The sequence below is a fragment of the Chamaea fasciata genome, unplaced genomic scaffold (assembly GCF_029207755.1).
Source record: "Chamaea fasciata isolate MVZ Bird 193981 ecotype frontalis unplaced genomic scaffold, bChaFas1.0.hap1 SCAF_9, whole genome shotgun sequence".
NCBI lineage: Eukaryota > Metazoa > Chordata > Aves > Passeriformes > Sylviidae > Chamaea > Chamaea fasciata.
In genome coordinates, this window is record NW_027094094.1 from 12,761,968 (window position 1) to 12,785,518 (window position 23,551).

At 47.9% G+C, this 23,551-nt stretch overlaps 1 protein-coding gene across 3 annotated transcripts in view; it reads right to left on the reverse strand.

The window, feature by feature from the left end:
- The window catches only part of SUFU (SUFU negative regulator of hedgehog signaling), a 93,319-nt gene that overhangs the window by 1,897 nt on the left and 67,871 nt on the right, over positions 1 to 23,551 (reverse strand). For 2 of the 3 annotated variants that reach the window (XM_066191020.1, XM_066191018.1), the window contains exons 11-12: positions 11,890 to 11,958; positions 2,386 to 8,722 (exon numbers count right to left, since the gene is read on the reverse strand). In XM_066191020.1, the coding sequence (XP_066047117.1) occupies positions 8,633 to 8,722; positions 11,890 to 11,958 (159 nt within the window). In that variant the 3' untranslated portion in view covers positions 2,386 to 8,632. Of the gene's footprint in view, positions 1 to 2,385; positions 8,723 to 11,889; positions 11,959 to 23,551 lie in introns of those variants that run through there. The other variant, XR_010722270.1, reaches the window with a different exon arrangement.

Here is a 23,551-nt window from a genome sequence, read left to right on the forward strand (position 1 = left end):
TGGGACCCTCTCCATTCATGGCTTGGCCACAGGGCCCCCGGGAATATGGGGCGTTAACATGTTGGGTCCTATGCACTGGGTTGTGTTGGGAGTTTTCCTCTGCACCGAGGTGCTGCTGTGGCCAGCTGTGCCACAAACATCAGCTGGGAGAGACAGCAAGCAGGAGAGAAATGAGGGAAAAAGAGGGGAAAAATAAAAATCCAAAGGGACCTGGTGTGCTGATCACCCGTGAGGCCACATTTCTGGGTGTTGTATGACACATCCTTGTGGTCCAGGGGGGCTGAAGCATGGAGAACACCTCCTTCCCATGTCTGCACCATCCTGCCATGGGCTAGAGGGCATGCCATGGGAAGGGATATGCTGTGGGGGTGATGCTTTGTGAGGGGGTTGGGTGTCAGAACTGTTCCTGGGTGCCCAAGTCCAGCCATGTTGGCTCTGTCCTGGGTGGGCAGGGAGCACCACGGGAGTAGGAGCCCCTTGCTGTGGGGGATGCTCCCTTGTTCCACCCATGGAGGCCCCTCTCTCACCCCATTTCATCTCCCTCTTCAGCTTCACAGGTGCACCCTCTTCCCCACTGAGGTTCCCAGGCACTAACATTCACTTCTCAGATGGGAAATGAGCCCCAGCCCTCTCTCCACACTCCAGAAATAAAACCAAGAGAGGAGCGAAATAAACAAACAAATCCCTTCCCTCTCCTGGCTTGGCATCTGCTCACAGCCCTTCCATTATTAATTAGAGAAGCTGCCGGCATTATTAGCAACAAACCGCTCCTAATGAAGTTCAGAGCCGCAGATCCAGGAGGGGCTCCCAGACACTGCTTTTCAGAAACCTTAATTAAATTCACTGCCCGAAGGTGCTTTTGGCTGGGGTGGAGGCAGAGCAGGGAGGCTGCCTGGGCTGGGCACTGCTGTGCCCGTGGTGGGCCTTCGGGGGAAGGGTGCCAGCAGGAGAGGGGCACCCCACTGTGCCACAGCTCCACGGTCCCCTCCGGATTTGGGGCCGAACAGAGGAAACAGCTGGGATGCACTGTTGCAAAGGGAGTACTGCTTGACCACCTCAGGAAAGGCAGAAGTGGATCGTTTGATTCATTAATTAAATTAACCAAGTGGCTGGCAGTGAGGGTTCCCAGCACAACGTGGGGTCTCTTGCTGGTCTGGCTCTGCTGTCCTTGCTGGGATGTCCTAAAGGGGTGGCCCTGTGCTTGTACAGGCTTCAAAAACTGGGAAGGCAAGAGGTGTGAGGGGGTCTTGGGCCAAAAAACCAGTTGTGGGTGGCCTCTCTCCTCCCAAGGCCCTATCTGGGTAAATAACCTCACTGGGGAACCCAGCTGACCATCAAGATTTCCTCAAGTGCGATGGTGAAACTTGGCCAAGCTGTGGTGATGTTCTCTTTGTCATGTCCAGCCGGGGCTGTTGTGCACTGGCAGGGCTTGGAGATCTCACTGCCTCACATTGGGGCTGGGGCAGTTTGTGTCTGGATGCAGCTGTGGGAGAGGTCTTAGGAAAAAAGGATGGCTTTTACGCCAAACTTCAAAGGAAGAGACATCCTTGCAGAAACCCTTTCTGCTGATTGCTCCCCTTCTGATGCAGGGTGGGCTGAGATAACACCTGCAAAGAGCAAGTGCAAAACCTGCCTGAAGCTGGATTTTGGCTCTCCATGAATCCTTTCCTTTTCCTGTCATCCTTCCTCTGAGCACTGCAATCTCCCTTCCCCCCTGCCCAGATATTCCACCCTTTCTCTCTGGCCTTAAAGGCATTTATTACTGAGGAGTGTAAAAAGATTACTGCAAAATCGTTCTGTGTTACTGGGAAATCATTGCAACATTAGCTCAGTAATATTTTTTCATAAGTGTTTGCTGTGTCTCTTCTCCAACATATTCGGTCTCTGCACACACATCCACACCCCCACAAATCCCACTGAAGCCAGGAGGCACTTGGCAGAGGGCAGGAACACGGACCTGACCTGACACTCACCCCAGCTCCCTCCTTCCTGTGCTGGTGGACGAGGTTGCCATCCCTCGGCCAACTGGCTGCATGCTTGGACCCACGTGCAAGCACTCCCCATCCTTTTCCAAAAAGCACGGAAAACCCTGGCTGTCAGGGCACTCAGGCTGCCTTGGCTCAAGGGGTTTTCACAGCAGAGATGCTCATGGAAGATGCTGAACCTGGCAGGTCCTGGGACCAGTCGTTTTGCTGAGTTTTTAGGGAAAAAAAAAAATCCCTTTCCCTCCCACACTTGTACTCCAGAGGTCTGGGCAAGAGACCCTGCTTCCCTGCGAGGAGAGAAGAAGGTGTCAATGAGGAGAAGGAGCTGCCAAAGGAGTTACAGAGCTGAGCAGGAGACAGTTGGTCCCACCATGTTGCCCGCAGAGAAGGACACTGACAATTCTGCAAATACCTTTAATGCACTTAGAATACACGGGAGGAAAAAAAATGTTTAGTGATTCACAAAAATATTACAAAAAGTCACGTGCAGGTGAAACACACCCAGCACTGAAATAACAATGTAAGAATTTACATTAGAAACTAATATAAAATATTTAAAAACCTCTGCTAGTTTAGCTTTCCATTTGTTTTTTGTCTTTTATAAAAAAAAGGAGGAGGGGAGAGGGAAGAAAGGCCATCTACAAGATACTGGTACACCGGCCACAGAAACACAGGCTCCTTCCAGCCCCGCTGGGAGTGTCCTGGGGCTCCTCCATCCACACGACCCCCACGCCTGCAGACCACACACACACACACACACACACACACACACACACACGGCTGAAGTACTGAAAAGTTCATCTCAGGGCTGCAAGGGCAACCCCAGCGGTCAGGGTTTGCTGTGGTCCCAGTCACCCATTTGTCCTCTGCCCTGGGAACCTTGCTTTGCTCCCATTCAGCACATAAAACAAGTAGCCTCCCCAGCAAGAGGCAAAACCTCAGTCTGCTTAAAAAAAGGGAAAAGTTAGTGTGTCCAGCCTGAGCTCGACAAAAGAAGGGTTTTGAAAGAGTCAACTTGGGTTTGGAGAATGACCGTGGCCAAACTCAGAGTACCAGGACTACAGGCCTGGATGGGCACAAGGAGCATCCCAGTGTGGGGGCCAGGGCATCACTACAAGCTCCTAGTGGGATGGCTGCCTGCTTTCATGGGGCTGCAAATTCCCACTTTGGGGAAAGCCGAAAGCCCAGAGACCCCCAGCCCATGATCAGTCTCTACCAGGACAACACGGCCACTCACACCCATCTCCCCTTCCTCAGCCCCTGTGGGTTTTGCATCCCACTTGCTTCTGTAGGAAGAATGGCACAGGAGCCTCATCACCAGCACCACAGAGCCCTCCTGTTCCCATCCTGCTCGGGGCATTGTCAACAAGCCGTGTTTATGTAGGACCTACCGCACATGGTGACAGCTCGGTTCCTCCCACCCTCGCCGCTCGTGCAGTGGAGAGTTTACGGAGCTGCACTTTTGCTGCAGTTGGGCCCCAGGGAAAGGAACAAAGGAGCCATTTTCATCTCCAGCCTCATTGGGAGTGGAGGGAGAGGGCAAGAGAAAAGACCAGTGTTTGCAAAACATGACAACCGGCAGGAAATTTTCCTCTGGCTTTTCGAGGTTGGGTTTTTTTCTCTCTCTCTTCCTCTTTTTAAAGAGGGCAGGCACAGCATCAGGACAGTTTGAAACGAGCAGGCCCTGGCCAGCCACATCTGCCATGTGCAGCCCTTCCTGGCTGACGATCCTCTCCTGCATTGGGACTCCACGAGCCAAATGGTGAATGATGCTGTGGTCTTCCAGCGAGGGAAAGGAACGGGGCAGCCCCTTCACAGCAGACTAGAAATGGCATTTGTGAACTTAGGATGATTTTATGGTCTGTCAGTGACTTTAGGGGAAACAGAACCATGGTAGAAAAGAAGAGGTGGTGAAGCACAATACACGACAGGTTCGCTGCCTGAGAGACAAGTTGATATGGGAGCACGTCTAAAACATATTTGCAACCTCAGGCCCATTCTCCATTTGAAATTTTGGACTCATGTCAAACACAAGGGATGGGGTTTTTTAAAAGAAAAGAGAACAAGCAGACACTGCACAACAGAAAATAATGTTATAAAAATAGGTTGAAACAGAGCTTGTTAGGTTGAGAGACTTAAATCCAGCTTTAAAATCTTAAGAGGTGAATCCCATAGGCAAATGTGGATTTTGAGATTGCTTTGGATACAGTCTGGCTGCTGTGCAGGCTGGCATTTATCAATAGGGACAGATGCACAGAAAGGAATTCTTGGTTGCTCAACGATTTGTCTGCCCTTGCAGCTTCACTCACAGGAAAAATTAAGGCACAATGCGTTCTCTCACAGGAGGGCAGGCACCCAGTCCCTGGGAGGTGGAAGGGCTTTCCTGGTGCTGGAACTCCTCCTCACCTGGCTGAGACGGAGCAGGGGCTGAAGGCCAAGACTTGATACAGTGGAACCAGAAGGCACAGGGCCATGCTCTGGGCTAGGGGAAAACTGGACACATGGGTCTAAGGGTTTCCTCTGGCCTGAAGCTTTTCTCCCCACCTGATATGATGCTGCCTTGCCCTGGCCAGATACAAGCTGGGAAAGCAGGACATGGACTCCGGATGCCAACCTAGGAGGAGGGAAGAGCCAAGCATTGCTTTCAAGTGTTTTGGGTTTTAAAAAAATATTTCTACAGGTCCCAGATGAAAAACAACACAACCCTCACTTCTCCCAAGACCATTTGATGACCTGATGGTGTAATTTCAAAAGCCATCCAAGAGAAACTGAATATTTAAAGTGAAGAGCTTCAAATTATAATTTCAAACCACTGTTGGCCATTCCACATAGAGTAAAACCAATATACACTGTCCTCAAAGAATTAGACATAGCAGGCACCACCTATCTAAGCCAGTGAAAATATGGTCACAGTAGCTACAAGACTGACTGCTCTGCTCAGATCACACCCTACATACTTTAGTACTGAAATTATACATTCCTTGCCCTGTTTTTAATCAGAGATAGAGAGAGAGAGAGAGTAGCCCTGGCTTTTAAGACTTCTCGTGTTTCAGAATTGCTCTCACATGTTGGATTTTCAAGGCTCTTCAGCTTTCCAAATATCTGAATTGACCTGCATCACCAGATTTCTCCAGAAGAGAAAAATCCTGTACTCACTGCTTCTAAACTGCTTTCATTTCCATCCAGGTCACTGTCTTTAGCCAACACAAGCCCCACAGGTTTTGGCTCCATACAAACCTGCTTCAGGCCTTCTACACAATCTAGAAAAAATCAGCACCGGTGGTCCTACCATCTCAGCAAGTTTGGGCTAGAAAAACACCATGGCATTTATTAACACTGACGACTTCCCTCTTTCAAACTACTTGCTCACTAAAATATAAAGGTTTCTTCTCCATTTCTTTCACACACAGACATGTCCTCTTGCCCAAAGATGAAAATATCTAAACTTCACATCTCATTTACTTGCCAATGAGTAAGCCCTTGGCATGGTTGCAAACTTGATGTGAATCGTGAGGGGATGTCCTGTGGGTGCCCAGCTCTTCAGGATATTGAGAACTGCAACTTTCTTACTCTTAGATAAGTTGCTGAGAGGCAGTGACATGACCAGGGAGCTTAAGGGCTGACTTTCACCAGGTTCTCATAGTTGCTCTAACAATGAGACACAGAATTCTATTTTAGCAATTATTTGTCTAATATTTCCCCCTCTTACCTAAATAGGAAGATTTCACTTCCTTCCCTTCAAGCCTTCCCCCTTCAATTGTTATCTGGCTACCAGCAAAGATCTGTGAGAAAGTGTCTCAGAAATAGAGATTTCTGGCATGCCACCTGTTCATAACTCAAATACACAGAACTATATATAAATACATGACATGGAACAAAAATACACACACACACACACACACACACACAAGGATACTGGGCGTATTATCACATGCATTCAATGTGCTCCTTCTGAAGTCAATGGAAACCCAGCCCAGAGCGTCTGATGAGAGTAAATACGGTGAGGAAAACACTTGCATGAGAAAGGCAGAACTGGAGCACAAGCCAGCTGGGAGGAGGTGCTTTCCCTGCATACAGCACCAGTTCCCTGCCGTGAAGGCTCAAAGGGTTCATAGGGCAGGAGGTCCCAAGCTTTCCAGATGTGTGTCAGAGCCCAGAGAGGGTCTGATGGACTTCTCTCTGCCCCGTCCTGATCTCTGCAGGAATAGCAACAACTGACCTTCCAAATGTCCCTTCTCCACCAAGATGTGGATTTTAAGCTCCTTTAATGAGAGCTAGCATCTGGAAACAAGGAAGAGCAGCCAGCACCGTGGCAACAGGCCAGCTCTGCTGTGGCACCCCCAGCAAGCTTGTACAAGAGCATTCATGGGCTACTGTTGGATGTCTTTGGGACAAAATTGTAGTTGCTGCCCTTGCCTTTTCCCCATTGTCACAATTATCTGTTTGCCCATTATCTTGTGGTTAGACACTTAGGCACTTTGTTTTTCAAGCTGGACCGGTAGGTTTTTCATGCCACTTTCTCACCCATGCTGCCCCTTGCACATGCATCTACAGTGCAGAAGGGATGCTTAGTGCTAACCAGGACAATGAAAACTGGCCAAGAGAACCCATGGATGAATGCAGCCTGCCACAGCACAGAAATCACTCTGGCTGGTACATGCAGATATCTGAAAGTTTGTTCTTTCACAGCAGGATTTTAAGATGATCCTCTGAGTTCAGACAAAATGACAAACTCATTTACATGTAAATTGCTTTCATAGCTTTGCAGAAAGGAAGGTTCTGCAGAGCAGTGTTGGACCCTGCATTTGGCCTGCCTTAAATTATAATATAAAAACAATTATAATAATACAAATACTACTTTGTACACAAAGCACGCCCTCCCCTGCAAACCCTGGCATGCTTCGGTAGGTCCTACAGCCCTCTAGTCAATAGTCACCCTCTCTGCACAGAGAGACATTGAGTGACTTGCCTGAGGCCACAGAGGAATTCTGTAGCAAGTCCAAGGAAAGCTTTGTGGCTCCTAGCTCTGCTTCTTGACCAACATTAACCAGCCTCAAATATATGCAGAAAACATCAAAGCTGACTGTGCTGGGAAGAAATTAAATCAGAAAACAAACAGAAAACCAACCCCAGGGTAGTGTGAGGCCTCCTGGACTTTGCTGTTTGATCAGGGGAGTTAAGTGTTAAAAGCTTTTGTTATACTTGTATTAGGATCACACAGCAACTGCGCATAAACCACCAGTTATCTTTTAGGCAGAAAGGGGTGGAAGGAAAGCTGCACCTCCCCTGACAAGGAGTGAAGAGTTGTCACCAAAAGACAATGGGCAGAGGAAGGCTGGGGAATATGCATCAGAAGCAACCTGCAGCAGCAGCAGGGGGTAAAGCCTGCGGTGGTTTGCTGCAGCGTATCCACAGGGCCAGCAGCTGATGCAGAGACACAACCTGGCACTGCAGAGACCGGCTCCTCTGCACACATTTTGCCTCAAGGAGGAAGCCACAGGGATCTAGAGAGAACGTCTTTTCAAACTGGTTTTGATGCTTTACAGTTCAAACCCATCTGAAAGGAGGAAGGTCAGCAACAAGAGCCACCACAGCGAGGCTAGAGGGGAAAATGGAGCTGCACTAGGGCACAACCCTGCTGAAACAGGGAGAATAGTTGGCTTCATTGAGGCTGAGTCTCCTCTCTGCTATGCCAGGGCAGCAGAGATCTCCACTTCACATGCTTTCAAGCAGCCCCCTGATCCTGCAGAGCTGCTGAAGTTGTCCCTGTAAACAAATGATCCTTTCTAGCTTCTCAAATTCTGTACAATAGCAAGGAAAAAATACTTGACAGTATCTCTTTAAAGATAAACACACTGTAAACAGGAGATCTCCCCCGCCCCGGTAGCTTTCTTCCTCCTGCTTGTGCAAAACCAGAGGTTGCGACCTTCCCTGGGGTTCAGGCACAAGGACAGGATGCATGAGAATAAAGTTGCCTCTGTTTGCAGCAATACCATAGCTAATAGCACCAAGACCAACACTTAAAACATGCCTAATTTGAGGGCAGGGAGGATCTGGATTTGTTTTTCTTGACTGAACTAGAAAGTTCATATTTAAATCTGTTCAGCTTCAAGCATGTGAGCTTTTGGCCTCCTTTAAACAGGGGAAATACCATTCCGTTTCTAAAAAGAAAAAAAAAAATAGCACATGGAAGAACAGTTCTGCAGTCAGTAAAAGTTTGGCTAACAAAAGGACTCCAGAGTCACGTAAAGAACATTTAATCCATGGATTATAGGCTCGCACCTGGCAGAAATGTATGTGTAAATACAGGCGTGCAGAGCGTCTACACCCTGGGCTAAGGCAGAGGGGAGTTCTGCAGCTAGGAGAGAGAAAGGATTCTTACTACTAATTTTCATAGTTAAATATTTCTCACTCACACTCACACATACGCAGGCTGTTCCCAGAGAGTTCAGCCTTGGGAAGGATAAAGGAAAGGGCTCAGTTCGGTCTGGGCTGGTGCTGAGTAGCTCCTCTTCTCTTTGCAGTGGTTGTGCAGCAAACTCTTTTTATTTGCAGGCAGAGTTTTTACTGCATTAATTATCCTGTGAGTCACTGGGTAATGGACAGTAACTTGGCTCTCCCAGTTGTTAGAATAGTGTAATTCAGCTCTAATGCAGTGGGTTGTCGAACACGGCATCTGGCAAGATGGAAACTTTCAGTTTCTTTTCAGGCCAGCTGTACTCCTTTGGAAGTTTAAACTGTAAGACAGTAAAGAGAACCAGTTAATGCATATCACTGCAATCTGCACAGAAAAAACAAAATTGTTGCAAAGGCAGGCAGCCCCATGTTATTATTATTTTTTAAAACAAGAGGCCACTAAGAAAACATTTCCCCATCAGTGTGTTTTGGACAGCAATGGACATTAGATAATGTGGCTGGTCTCAGCTGCCAAAGTAAAGTTCTGAGCTTTCAGCCCAAGTGCTGTTTATTTCATCAGATGAATTTTGGAGGGTTTCTGCCCCCATCACCATTTCCCCTTCCCAACCTCTCAGATTTGCAGCAGAAGTGTCTTCCCTCCTATCTAACCATGTGCTCTCCTTTCACCCAGCCCAGCACCCGGAGCCCACATCTGCTTTACAGGAGTCTTAGGGCAGCTTTCAAATCCCTGCTCCTTCAGGGTGGATTGTAGGTGAGCCATCAGAGCTCTGCTGGGTGACAGGCAAACTGTGGTGCTCTGGCTGGGGAGAGCTAATGTGCCTGCACAGCATTCCTTCTCCAGTCCTTCCCACCTCTGGCACAAAGGCCTCACAGAGCTGTACAATGCCTTGTGCTCACACAGGCACTCAGCTGCTCAGGCTGTTTTGCAAACACTTGTTGAAGCACACAGAAGGGAGATTTTTTGCCCCAGTCTGGTTTATACAGCACTGTCTGTGGCCAGTGTTTCCCAAACAAGGCAAGCCCACTGGTCCCATCCTGATGCCCTTCCTTAGGCTAGGAAGTCACCCCACCATCAACCCAAACACAACCATGCAGGGACAGAGCTGCAAGGAGCCTTACCACCAACCCCTCTCACAACCACATGAGCAGTGCCCCAGCATTCACACAGGTCTCCCAAACACAGCTCTGGAGTGGGGGTGAAGGTGTGGGGTGGAATCCCTTAGGCAACAAATCTGCCCCATCCACAGCTGAATGGCAAACAGTTCTGCACAGGCATTTCATGCAATCACAGTGGCCAACCTGAGGACCAAAAATACATGGGGGAATAGCTCTGGAAGCCTGTGTACAGGCTCATTTTGTTTTCAAAACTGTACTGCACCCAGTGTTGCACTGCCTTGCCCTGTGATACTCCCTGACACCCTGATGGGACTCCCAGGGAGGAATCTCATGGGGACTCAACACCACCACTGACAATGTGCCCTAGAGGTGGCTAATTGAGAATGGTTATGGATACAGTGGTCCTCTCCTAGGACAGTCCTCAGACCCAGGCAGCAGCACCGTAGGCTTCCCAGAGGCTGTTTGAATAAGAGAGCTGGTACAAGGGGACAGCGACCTGGAAATCATCAGTCTTTATCCAATTACTTGTCTTTCTTCCTGCAAGCACCTTGTTTGTGATGAACATCAACACAGGCTCAGTGTGAGGTTCCTGCTAAAGGAGATCCCCTCCAGCTGCCTGCTCCACAACAAGGGTGTCCCTAACATGAATTTGCTCCTGACCTTGCTCCATTTGCAGCTGCCCATGAGGGTAACCTGCAGTTGGTATCCATTGACCTTAATATGCTGGTCGTTCATGGTCTGATCCGTGATCTGGGGGCATGGCAGGAGGATTCTTCAGGATAGAGGCCACCACAAACTCCTGTTTGTTATCCTCTAAGAAACAAACAGTCCAAGTCCCATTTAAGTTTTTTTTTAACAAACTCAAGCCCTGTGTATAGCTTGCACCATGTAATCTACTGGCCCTGCACAGCCCAGGGAATTCTAAGTCGCTGTCTAGGACACGTGAAAAACATGCTAAAGATACTCAGACAGATTATTTCACTTAATTTCACTTAACACAGGTGGCTCTTTATGCAGCAAAGGAAAGACTCCTCACAGCGCTTCATTCTACCACATGAACATCATCAGCAACAGTCAGGGCTGCTGAGGAATGCTTTCAGATGGCCCAACCCAGATCCTGCAAGTTACAAATCCTTGGAGGAATCTGGATGCTGAAAGATCACATTTCATCCCAAGTATTTTCCTTTTTATAAACAGCAGTGGTTCCAAAGCAATCCTCTTGGAGAAGTCATCCTTTGCATTTGTTTGTTTTTCACTTTTTAATTCAGCAAAGTCACAGTGAGTGGGAACCAAACACCCTGTTGCTGTGCCAGGAGCCGCCATCCTCTTTGCCTCCATGGACAGCAAAGGAACATGAGCCGTACAAAGCCTTCACTAAAGGGCCTTCAATCCAAAGTGCTCCTGGGCTTCCATGTCACTAGCAAAAATGAGCTTTGGATTAGGTTTAACTGGATAAAAGCTGGCCTGAAAGTCACTGCACAGCCAGCAGCGTGCTCCCCTCACTCACACAGTGAAGAACACCCTGGCATTAAGTCAACTCTGGATTAAACAATTAGAGCCCTGAGATTTTCCTGGGGGGAGGGGAGCAGAGCAAGGGATGGGAGGGCTGCTCTACTAGCCAAGGAAAGTTTCTTTAGAGTCTGCAGGGAGCTGTAAAAAATGGGATTAAAAATATTACATGTCATTTCTGCCACTGATCTTTGAAGTCAAGCAGAATATTTATATGGCATGCATGGGAGACGGGGTGTTAAATGTTCCCCAGGAAGAGATCACATGGCAGTGGGAAGTTTAGTACCAGCTTTTATAAAGCCCCCCTGGCTGTTGCTGTAATGCTTCCAGACTGGTGATGGTCCTTCACACACCATGCAGGGCCAGCAGGTGAAGGCCAAGTAGCAGATGTGAAACAGCCCTGCCTGCTTACCAAACCCACTAAAGGAGGCCCAAACCACAAATTGTTCAAAAGTAAATGTGCTGCCACCATTTTCAGCCTTTCTGAAAGCAGGGAAGATGATGTGCTAGGAGCTGCTAGTGAGAACAGTATCTATGCATGGCATGGAGGAAACCCTGCCACCTGGCCCAGGGGCTGCACTGCTTTCATTTGGGGTGTTCAGATACCATGCTGGAAAAAATGCTGATGGAAATTGAAACCCAGAGTCTCCCTTAATACCTATCCCTGTCTGGTATTTCTTGCAATCCCTTCTCTCAGTGCCTCAGTGGTTCACAGCAGATGTGAAGGCTTAGCATGGCCTCAAGTCTATGGATGGGGCAGGGCTGCAGCCTGCAGGCTGAGGGGAGGATCAAAGACAAGTTGCAGGATGGGCTGAGCTCTCTGGAACAGTACATGGAAGATACAGGAATGATGCAGCCTTACTTCCTCTGGAGAATTCAGGTCTTCTAAATCTTCCAGCATTCTCTCTACGAACTCTTCAGTCAATAGGATCTGCAAAGGAAATAGAGTATTTTATGCCTTTACACTCTTAGTTTTAGCTAACTGAAGGAATACCATGATTTCCGCACAGAGCAGACTGAACCAACTGACTCCTTCTCCTATGTCCCTCTTTACTGCAATACAAAGGTTTGAGGGCAAGGAGCTCCTAACTTTGTCTTCCATCCCAAACACTGAAAAAATGTCGAAATTATACAGAAATCTTTTTTGACCCTCAATTATCTCCCTCAGTCTAAAATTAGAGGCTCAGCTTTAGACAGAAACAGTGGGGAGGGAGGAAAAAGGGTCAAGATAACAACTGTTGGAGAGACAGTGGGAGACAGCCACTTTCATCCGATCCACTGAAGTCAAGCTCACAGTTTAATCAGGAAATAGCGGCATAGGAAGAGCCAGAGACCCATACAGAGCTGGCGCTCTGGGCATGGGGAAGGGCCTGACCCCAGTACAGCCCACTGTTCACATGAACCAGATGCTGGGTATGGGAAGTGCTCCCAGAGGTGCCCACGTGAGGCACCCCCATGTTGTGATGGCACATGCCCATCCTGCATGCCTGTGCTGGGAAAGCTTTTGGTTCATCTCAGAGCCAGGCTGGCAAAGCATGAAGCAGTCCAAGAAAACGGCTGCTGTCAAGTCAAAAGTCCTGGATGGGGACCACGACCCCAGCTCCATGGATTCCCCCAAGTCACAGAAACCAGAGACATCACGGGAGAAATCAGCCCCAGGAATGCAAGAGGAGGAACTCCCACCCTCTTTAGAAAAATACGTGATAGGCAAAAGCAAACACATCCTGCCCTCTTCACAACAGCCACAAAGGCCAGAGCTCCAGGCAGGACAGCTGGCTTGGCACAGGAGCAGAGACGGCGGCGCAGGACCAGGCAAACATCCCCACGCAGTGAGGGGGCCTTGGAGCAGCATTCCTGGGAGTTAGGTTGCAACAGCATCCAGTGGATTATTATTCCCCTTTTAGCCTACAGGTTTGTTTCTTTCCCCTTGCTCCTCCCTTCCTTCCTCTGGTCCACCCTTTCCTCCACTCTGGCATTACTTTCCATCCGGAAGAGCCCACCATTCCCATGCCCCCTTTCTCACCCTTTTCTCCCTGTTCTTCCCAGCCATAAGCCCTGTGCTCCAGAGAAGGGACTGCTCTAGCACTGCTCTCCACCTCACATCTGGAAGAGGGGCAGCCAGGCTGTCCCACTGCCCTGCAGGAAGCCCACCTCCCATGCCCACTGGCTGCTATGGGCCAGTAACACCAGTGGAGAGCAAGGGAGTGCCAGGATGCCATGGACAAGTGGAAGCCTCTGTGCTCCATTTTGGAAGCACATAAGCAGGACTATTGGACAGAAAGAGAAAGGGAAAACTCTGGTCTCCCTTCTTTTGTTGGGCAAGATAAGAGATCCAAAACCCACCAAATCCAAATCCAAGGTGTCTGCAGTCCTCTCCCCTCAACGTTGCCACACTGCTGCCACTACACACAGATTTCCTGGGGGATGACAGAACCACAACCTCCCCTCTCCACTACGTTCCCCTCTTCACTTAGCTTCAACCTGCAGCAGGCTCCAGGCCAGGGTGTATGACCAAGCTGCTCAGCATGAATGCAGGCACCTTTACCAGACCTTTCTGATCATACCTTGAGCCTGAAAAAACTCTGCTTCAGCTTGGAGCCAGCAGCTTGCTGCTTTGGACAGGACTCTGCAACCTGGCACTACTCTGCAGACTGGCAAGCAGAGGAACATTGCACTGAAACACGCAGTGCCACCGCAAACTGCTGCAGTCTCCTTGCAGGGGTCTGCAATTCTTCCGCCTGTTGAACTGGAGACACTCATTTGCTGACTGTTTGCAGGAGGAGGGAAAAGTCTGTCCCTGTTGGAGGCAGGAGGGCAACCTGATCACTCAGCTCAGGAGGAAGGGCTGGGTGGGGAGTTGGTGCTCTGCACCGAGCGGATCACTTTCTGCGGAGGTGCAGTCTGCAGTGGGGTGAGGGAATGAAAACAATTTGGCAGACATCAAAATCTACAGAACAGCCGGAAAAAGGAGGAGGAATTGGTATTCACAGCAATCAGGCCAGGAGGAAATGAATATTCAGCCATCCACAGATGAGCAAAAATGCCAGAGGTTGGGATGGGTGAGAGAGCAGGAATGAGGAGCTGCAGCTTTGGCAGGGAGACTAGAAGACAAGTGCAGCAGGAAGACCCCAGGCATTCCCAAGGTGCCACAGGCAGGAGAGAAATGGGAGCCACGTGTGCAAGGCAGCCAGCTGCTCTGAGGCTGTAGGAAAACAAGACAGGGTATGAAGGGATAAACAGCAATGCTGGAGAGAATGAAGGAGGGGACAGGTCAGGTCTTGGCTAGGGACAAACCTATGTGGAGCACTGTGCCTAGCACTGAAACTGGGGTGTGATGCCTTAAGATGGCTGAGCCTCTCTACAGCTCACTGCCCTCTCTCAGTGAATTTTGGTAATCCAGCTGAAAAAAAGCACAAATTCCACTGAGGTACTGAGCTGAACTGGCTCCCTGAAAGGTCTGACAAGTGGAGCGAGACAGGAGACCACAGCTCCAGCTGCATTTGGGGGCTCAAAGCAATGGCAGCCTGCTCTGTGCAGCACGTGAGGAAAGATCGCAGTGCATTCTGCGAGCCCTGCATGGACAGTTAACTTCGGTGGAGGGCAGGCATCACAGGCTGCAATGACAAACTGCTGCAGTGACATTCACACACACAGTGTGTGTCTCAGAGCCTGTCCTTAACAGTCCAAGTCAGAAAAAAACCCCACCCAAATCCTACTACCCCACACTGCTGGAGAGATCTGCCTTCCTTCCTGGTGAAGAAGGGAGACTCCAAAGTGCAGGTGTAACCAAATGTACAAGCAGCCACATCCCACAACACAGGAAACTGGCACTCTTGAGGCTCTCCTGAGCAGGCGGGGGGAAGGCATGTGCCAGCAGGACACCAACTTCTTAAGAGGGCTTGGAAGCAAGAAATATTGTCATCCTGGATTCGCGTCTAGACAAGATTTCTCCTATTAGGAGTAGCCCAGTCAAAACGGCCCAAGAGCATTAATGCCTGTGCTCATACATAGATCAGGCTGCCATCCCCACCTGCAATCAGCTAAACCACCTTCGTGCTGGTGAGTGAGTCTTATGGAGAAGGCTGAAAATAAATCCAATCCTATCTCAGTGCCCCTGACTCACAATATTTCACATTTCCAGTTCTTGTAGCATGCCTGCTCTTGCACAGTATGATACCCCATTACATTAACACACACACACACGTTGTATGTGCATAATATTAAAGGTGACATTCCCAGCAAATAAACATGACAGACTGCCATTGCTCTAGGCACCTAATTTAATTTCCTCTGGGATTTAAACCTTAGAAGCTCAAATTAAACAAATAGGCCTCACTCACTTTATACTTCAGAACTGAATCTGAGTTTTCCTCTGATGCTGTTGACTGATCTTATCAACAGGACACTACACAGAGATCACAATGATGAAGCAGCTTATTCCCTTCCCAAAGGAAAACAGAGCCCCACTGTTGTGCTGCAGCCATGGGAAAAGCCGACACAATCTGGAGGGCAAACGAAGCCATCCCATGTGCACTGAACAAGCCTCTTCTCCCATGAAATCTCTTGGCTGGTGCTGAGGAAGCAAAGGAGCAGTCCTGAGCAGGTGTCCTGGGTGCCGCAGCAGCCCAGTGCTCGCAGCACTGTGTTTTCACAGCCCTGTGCAAACACCCAGCCTGCCTAAGCTGGTCACAGGTTGCAGCACAGCCTATGCAATGGCTGTTTGCAGTATGAACGGTGAATGGCCCTGCCAGCCAGCTGTGGGTATCTGAAACAACTCTTTGGGTGCTGCACAGTCCTGCACGCACCAGGATGTCCCTCACCTAGAGAGGCCTGCACACGTGCAAAACCATTGCCAGCAGATCTGGGTTCCGTTTGCTCTGTGTTTTGTGGCACTGAGTCATGCTACAGATGCTCAGAAGATGATGACTAGCCAGAAGATAAGTCCCTGTTTTCTATCACGGGGACCTACCACACAGCTGAGGTACAAAGTTTGGGTTCTCACCACTTCACTAACAGCTGCAAGTGTCCACACACGTTCAGAACACCCGGCTAGGCTGCCTCATTCAGGTGATGTGCTCAGGGAACACATGCTGTCTCCCTCTCGTGGCAAGTCTCACCTGAACTTGCTGAAATTTACTTCTTATCCACAGGGCTCACCTATGGGTCACCTGAAGGAGTTTGTGTTGAAACTTTCTGTGTTGAAGCTTTCATACCCACATCTGGATGAGAAATCTGTATCATGACTTGGTACTCAGCTGCAGTCATATGAAAACGGATGAAATCTAAAAGTGTAGGCAAGATCATAGGGCTCCACATGAGTTTGTCTGACTTTGAAAGCAGCTGGTACTTAGTAAAACATTAAAGACTTTATAGTCAGCTTACAGGTACCACCCCACAGTTAACACCCTGTCTCTCACTACAGGGGCGAGGGATTGAAATTCTCAGCTCAGGAAGGGCTACTGGGGACAGAGGTCACACCAATGCTGAATGCCTGGCACAGCTGGCAAGACTTTGATCAAGGAAGACTCTCAGAGGCTGAGCTAGGAATCAAGCTGCACGTCTGCCCAACTTAAGGAAACATGCTTTGCCCACGGCAAGACACAAGCAAATGGTCTAGCTACACTGAAGCAGAGGCTTTCACTGATAATACTCCAATTTTCTTGCCTACCTAGGAAAAAGCCGAACAATCACACACTTTGCCCTAGTGCTCTGTTTGCATTAAACACTGCAAGTTGCTTTTCTAGCAGGTTTGTCAAAGAAAGGAAACAATATTTTATTAGTTCTGGACTTAGTACAGAGTTGGCCTGTCTGTCAGCCAGAGAAGGTGAGGACACATTGAAATAAACCTCTATGTAAACCACACTAACCCTTGTAAGAAGCTGTTCATGTATTGGGTGCTACGCCTGGAACAGGTGGAACAGTTGTAGCCTAAGCCAAATAATCTGTTACATCTGCAAATATCCAGCAACTTTTAGGAGTCCTTTGCCCTGAAAATGTTTCAGCTTAATTCTTGTTGTCAGCACAGCGGAAAGTTCAAGTGTTCAGCCCTTCCCACTGAAATTTCCACCAATAAAATCCCCTGATGACCATGTGTTGTGCCACAGGCACTCCCCAGCCCACCACTCTGCTCTCTCCTTGACTTGGCCTTCTTTGTGCTGCTTTGCTTATGCTGCAAGTGGTTCAGGGCAGAGGTCTTGTCACATCATTGTTCTATGTCAGGCCAGCCCTGACACTGTCTGAAAAGGCCACCTTGCTGCCTGAATCCATCACAGCTCTCACCACACCCTCAAAGGTACCAGTATTGCAACAAACACCTCTGATGGGAAATTCCACTGCTGCTCTTCCAGGAGATTCACAACCCCCCTTGTAAAAGAGAAACATCCAGTCACAGATGCCTCAGGAACCCTATTGCTTCACACCATGATGTTACAATCCCAGAAGAGGAAGTATAGGATGACACTGAAAGATTTTGACCTTGTGGGATTTTTTCATGACATTCTCAGTCGCAAGGCTGATCCCAAGGACCTGAGCTCCTTAGAACCCAGACTGATGAGATCTATCATGCAGACAAGACTTCTTTGATTCAATACATAAAATTTGGCTCAGCTGGGGAAAGGGCTGGCAAGGGAGCCAAGACAACAGGCAAACGCAATTCTTTCAGAGAGAAAAAGCAAAGGAAGAACAGGCCTTTCAAGGAATGCACTAAGTGGGTGGAAGAAAACCTACACAAAGTAGCCAAAATGTAGTTTGAGTGGGAAGGGAGGGGCATTAGGTGGCAGGATAGACAGTCAGATTAAGAAGGATGAAAGAACCTGACTCATCCAAAACTAGCCTGGACAAAGTACTAGAGAACATGCTGCAGGAGAGTTGACATTGGGAGGATCATCATGTTCTAACGGTGCATTTCTACCCCAGACTAAGTGTCTCCCAGTGTCTCATTCAGCTCTGAGGGAGAAGAACCCAACGGGATATTGCAGTAAGATTCTGGGGAGTGTTTGGGGCACACAATAAACTTACTGGAAAACTGCTAGCTTAGATTTCTAAGAGCTGGTCAAGAATTTGAGAGAAGCCGCTCAAAAGATTCTGAAAAATAATTTCATGAGTAGACACATAAAACTGCTTTGGAGAAGAGCAGGCTGTAGTTGTACACAATTCAAATCAGCTTGTGGGTGTTGTCCTTAAACACACCACGCTAGGAATAACACATCTGTTCAAGTGTGGGGAGACCAAAAATCAGTCCTATGTCTTCAAGAGAGGACACGACCCATAGCTACCACTTACAAGAGAGCATCTTGAGCATCAGAGTAGCTCTTTCAAATGTTGCTTTGAACCTCTGTTGCCGCCATTATGCCAATGTGCATAAATGATTTAACATGTGGTCTAGCAGAGAGAAGAACCAGATGTGCTCATTTCCAGGGGAATGTCCTGGCTCTACCGGAACAAAGTCATTCTCTTGTGCGCTCTGTCTCTGTGACTAATTCAGTGTTTTATATGATGTGGAACAACTCCAATTGGAAGAGCTGAGGAAGAACCAAAATACCCTATAGTTGTGGTGCCCATAAAGCAAAGAAGTAGAAATAGAGGTTCAAATTAAAGAAAAGAAATAAAGTATGAGTTTCTCATATCCTAGGCGAGAATTATATCCCTTAAATATTGATTAGAGAAAGCTAACTTCTAACACCTCCAACCCTATTCTGCAAAACTAGATTTTTTTCCTGCTTTTATTGAAGAAAACTTTCTTATTTCTGGTTTCATTCAACATAAAAGGATTTTATTTCAGCTTTTGGTCTCTTTAAGGCTTTTGTTTCAGCAGGAAAAACTGAAAATATTTAAAGATTGGGCTCAGTCTGATCTTCTTTCCCAGATTTTTCACTTAGGTTGCCAAACCAAAAGAATGGATCATCTCCCATGACCCTGCTCACAGTAATCCCCCCCTCTGCTGTGACTGCCAGCATAGATAGCACATGTTGATAGCTCCTGCATGCTGGATGCTTCCCACGGCTTCCATGCACCTATCCTGCCTACAGGCACATTTAACATTTTCTATGAAAGGTTTGACCTTGCTGTCCTAAGCCTCAACTTATTTTTCCATGCTGGATGCCTTGTTTTTAGTTTTTAAAAGGTTTTTAGGGAAAAAGGAATCAAGAGAGGTATTTTGGAAAAAGTGTATTTTGACAGTATTAGCAAATTCATGTGATAATTTTGTTGGCATGAGAACCATCCTTATGAAGAAGGTGATAAAGATTAGAAAATGAATGCTCTGGAGGACAAGGGAAAGTCTTTCTCCTGATTATGAAAATGCTTTGCTAAGTCAGAAGTCTCTGAAAGTACTGCTTGCTCATAGCCTTTATGAGAAATGAACACTCCTTCACTGAGCACATCCAGCCCAAGGCAGCTCTACCCCAAAACAGAGCAGAGGTAGCTAAGGATTCATTTTTCCTCTGATCATTCCTCTGAGAGGTGAGGGATTGCTATGTCACCAGGCACATCAGGACTTAGGGCAGGGAAACTCTCCAGCACTCTCAGTGTTTCTGCTGGAAGTCAGACCATGTGGAGGAGGAGGAGAAGGAATTTTCCAACTTGAATGAAGGGGAGGGAGAGGAAAGCAGAGACGGGCCAGGATGAGGGGAAGACAGAGACACAGAAAAACAGGATGAAAGGCAGATCAGATGCCAAAGCTGGGAACAACGAAGGAGACTGGAGAACCCCATTTCCACAGCCTTAACATCCACATTCTGTCAGATGGACATTGGGAACCTACTGGCAGGGGAGGTGATCAAAGGGGGTCCCCCAGCAGTGCCTGGTGCCAGAGGATAACACCCCACCACTGCTGCGAGCTCTTCAGCTCACACAGAGACTCTCATTGTGCTGAGAATCAGGGGGTGCCAAGTGCCAATGATCCATAGCCTCCACCTGCCTAACAGGATTAGTCCCAAACTGGAAAAAATACCCTCTGCACTCAGAGATGCATGATGCTGGACATACAAAAAATTTTTGGAAATTGGTGCACAGAAACTATGCTGCACTAATTTGCCGTCGGCACGTGTCTGCCTCACAAAACAAATGTGTAATCACAGGATCGCCTGCAGGTTTTCTCCAGCAAGACCTCTGCCCTGCTCAGTCCTCAGGATGGTTCTGCTCACTGAATGCAGCATTAGTAATTTCTTTTCATTATCATTCAGCTTGCTTCCCCATTCTCTCCTACTCTCTTCCCCTTTATTTAGTATGCTCCGTCCAACTACTGCCAGCATGGATAACACTGGAAGTACCTAATCTTACTGTCCACCACTCTCTCAACCTCTGACGTGCTTGGCCTCACACTTCTGCAAGGCAGGGAAGTGGTCCCCTCCATACAGCAGATGGGGGATGGAGGCTCAAGGAAGTAGAGACTTAAAAGTCACAGAGAAAACCTGCAGGAGAGCAGGAAGCTGAACATGGGTCTTCAGCCACAGCTCCCAGGCTGAACCCCTGCCCCAAATAAATCCTTTCTTTCTCCTAACCTGCAAGAATAAATTTTAATCTCTTCCTGAAATTGTTTCTGGTGTTCATCTGTGGAGCTGGAATGCCTGGCAAGCACTGAATTCATTACATTCTTCACAGGATGACCGGAAGAATGTTCTTCTGAACAGACACAGGAAAATGAATGAAGAAGTTGAATCTGAATGTCTTCTTCTTGTGAATGCCCATCTCAAGACTTGCAGATCCTTGTTTTGAAGTCCACTTAGTCCTGTAGACCACCGAGGTATGCGCAAGGGAATTCCTCCTGACCTCCTCTTGTTGCTGGGAACAAAGATCAGACTTCAGGTCTTGAGCTGGGCATCCAGGAAATGAGGAACACAAAGTCACTTGCCAGGTGAGAACATTTTTGTTTAAGACTCTGGAATAGCACTGAGAAAGGTGTAGTAGACACAGGAACAGGACCCAATTCTCCAGGGCAACATTTAAGAGGCTTCACTGTAAGACTGCTGTGATTTTTTTCTGCAATTACCTGCCTCATTCATTACACACTTTCCAATTTTAACAAATAAACAAAGTGGAAGTCCTATAGGCAAGCATCAACTTTACCTCATGCTCCTGATTCATCTCCCAAACACACTGCATCTCTGTGCAGTGAATGAGGCAATGAGGCAAGCACACTGTTAAAAATATGTATGATCCTTCAATTAGATATTGCATTGAAATACACATGTGTAACAGGCTAAAGTGCAGAGACATTTCTTACATTCTGTGTGCTAGATTTTACAGCTAATGAGGACTCTTTAACTATAGGTTTGTTTTTACTGCACTGCATTGGCTTGTATGTCAGAGTCTGCAGCAGTATCTGATGCGTAACATGTACATTGCACATAATCAAAGACTTGAATGTCATCTTCTTGCCTAGAACAATGACTGCCTAAAGCAGCAGGAGCAGAAATTATCTAAAGGTAGAGTTAAACAAACCTCCTTCTCCCCTCTGGGGAGAGTAAGCAGTCCAGGTGAGCAAGGCAGGAGGGGAGAACAGCCTGCTTTGTGCTAGACGGGCAGAGAGCTCCACATAAAAGCAGAAGAGCTTTGTAGAAGCATGTCCTGACTCCCATCACTGGAGACTTAATGATGGTAATTCCCAAAGGATGATGCATGCTGACAGGCTTTGACACAAACTACCTCAGGATAATATTAATATGTATTAAAGGCTCAGGCAACTTTATTGGGACAGGCTTGATCAGTAACACATTTCAAAAGAGCGTCTCTATCATCTGTTGGAACAAAAGTAAGGGAGGGAGAGGGAACACACGCACAACCTCACCTTGCTTTGGGAATGTTTTAGAGACAAACAAGGTCAATCTGTGATGAATTGCACACTTGGCACAGCTCAGACGTTGGACCAAGAACCTTGGACACTCCACCACAAATACAAATGTCATTGTGGGGCAGTTTATGTTGGAGTCTGTCTGCATGATCAGCATCCTTTAACCCTCCAACATAGGGCCAGACACCTTCTGCACAGCCTTGCCTTGTGCATCTGGAACATCTACCCCTTGGAAAGCAGAGGAGAGGTGCTTAGGAGGCAATATGGGGGCTCTGCAGTCACAGCACTGGGGGAAGGGGGAGTGGAAGAAAGAACCACAGAAGCCTTTGATCATGTGTAATGTTAATTCAAGTGTTACACATCAGAGACTTTGCCACAGTAACTAGCATATAAACAGCAGTCTAGTGTTAACAAGGAGGACTTCTTGAATATGTTTGTACATTTCTGAGTTCAAGCAATTTCCCTATTCAACAATACATGACACAGTGGAAAGAGTTCAGAAATAAACCAGCCTAACATGCTTAGACCTTTAATAGAATTTAGCTTCTTAGAACTAATTAAATGTTACTTAAATGAAAAAAAAAATTCCAAGTACTTGGGAAAGGTGCCAATTTGACAGCTCTGGAGGATGAAATAATCTAATCATCCCCAGAGCATGGGCAGCAGCAGGACAGGCTTCCCCTACTAACATGCCTCAAACGTGACCTGGAAAGACTGTTGATAGAAATGGGGCGTACAATCTCTGTGGTCTAATGACTCCTTACTTTTTCTGCTGAGACTGCTAAAACGGTTCCCGCTGAGTACCAACTGTGGTGCTGATACGGACACCTGTCTGGTCCGAATGGTGCTGGGACCTGCCAAACTCCTGTCAACCCTCCACCAGAGCCCAGTGACTCTCAGCTCATTGCTCAGCCCGGGCAACGGGGGCTGATAAGACAGCAGCTCTCTGGCCTGTCCCACCTTGGACATCCTCCACTCCAGCCCACAAGATGTAAACAGGAGGTACTGTGTTTAGTCTGCAGGTTAGGGCTCTCACTGCACCAAAGCTTAGACTCAGGAGAAGTCAGTCTCTGGCTGCTGCAGAGTTGAGGCCAGGATTTTTCAGACTCTTATTTCTACCCTAAGATAAAATCCACAGGAGGAAAAGCTTGCCATGTCTCCTCCACAGTTCCTCCATTTACTTGTGTTTGCAACATGCCCCTGCATTGCAGTAATGTGCTTTCAGCCACCAGTTCTCCTCGGAGCGCCTTGCTGTGCTTGGGGTCCCAAGCAAGGGAGGAGGAAAATCCTCTCTGGGCCTTGCTGTGAAAGCTTAGCAGGCCTTGCCAGCTCAGCCAGCCCAGGCTGCAATGGAATATACCAAACACAGCTCGTGTCCCTGGAAAGTTTATGCACCACAATTTCTTTTACTTCTGAAGCAAAGCCACATGGACCTCCCCCTCCCCTGCTCCCAACACCACAATAAATGGCTGAGCACAGATCAAGTCTTCCACTGCATACTAAGCCAAGAGTCTCAGACACTCCCACATCTCACAACTGGGTGCTACTCCTGTTGTCCCAGGATGCTTTTAGCCTCTCTTCCTCCCCCCTTCAGCCTGTCCTCCTTTGTACTCAGCACAGGACAGGGCAGGGGCCAGCAGCAGAGCTGGTTATGTCAGACATAAGATCCAATCCACTGGCCTTGTGTAGGAGACAAGTGAGGGAATTGCTTCTCCCTACCATCTGAGCCAGCAAT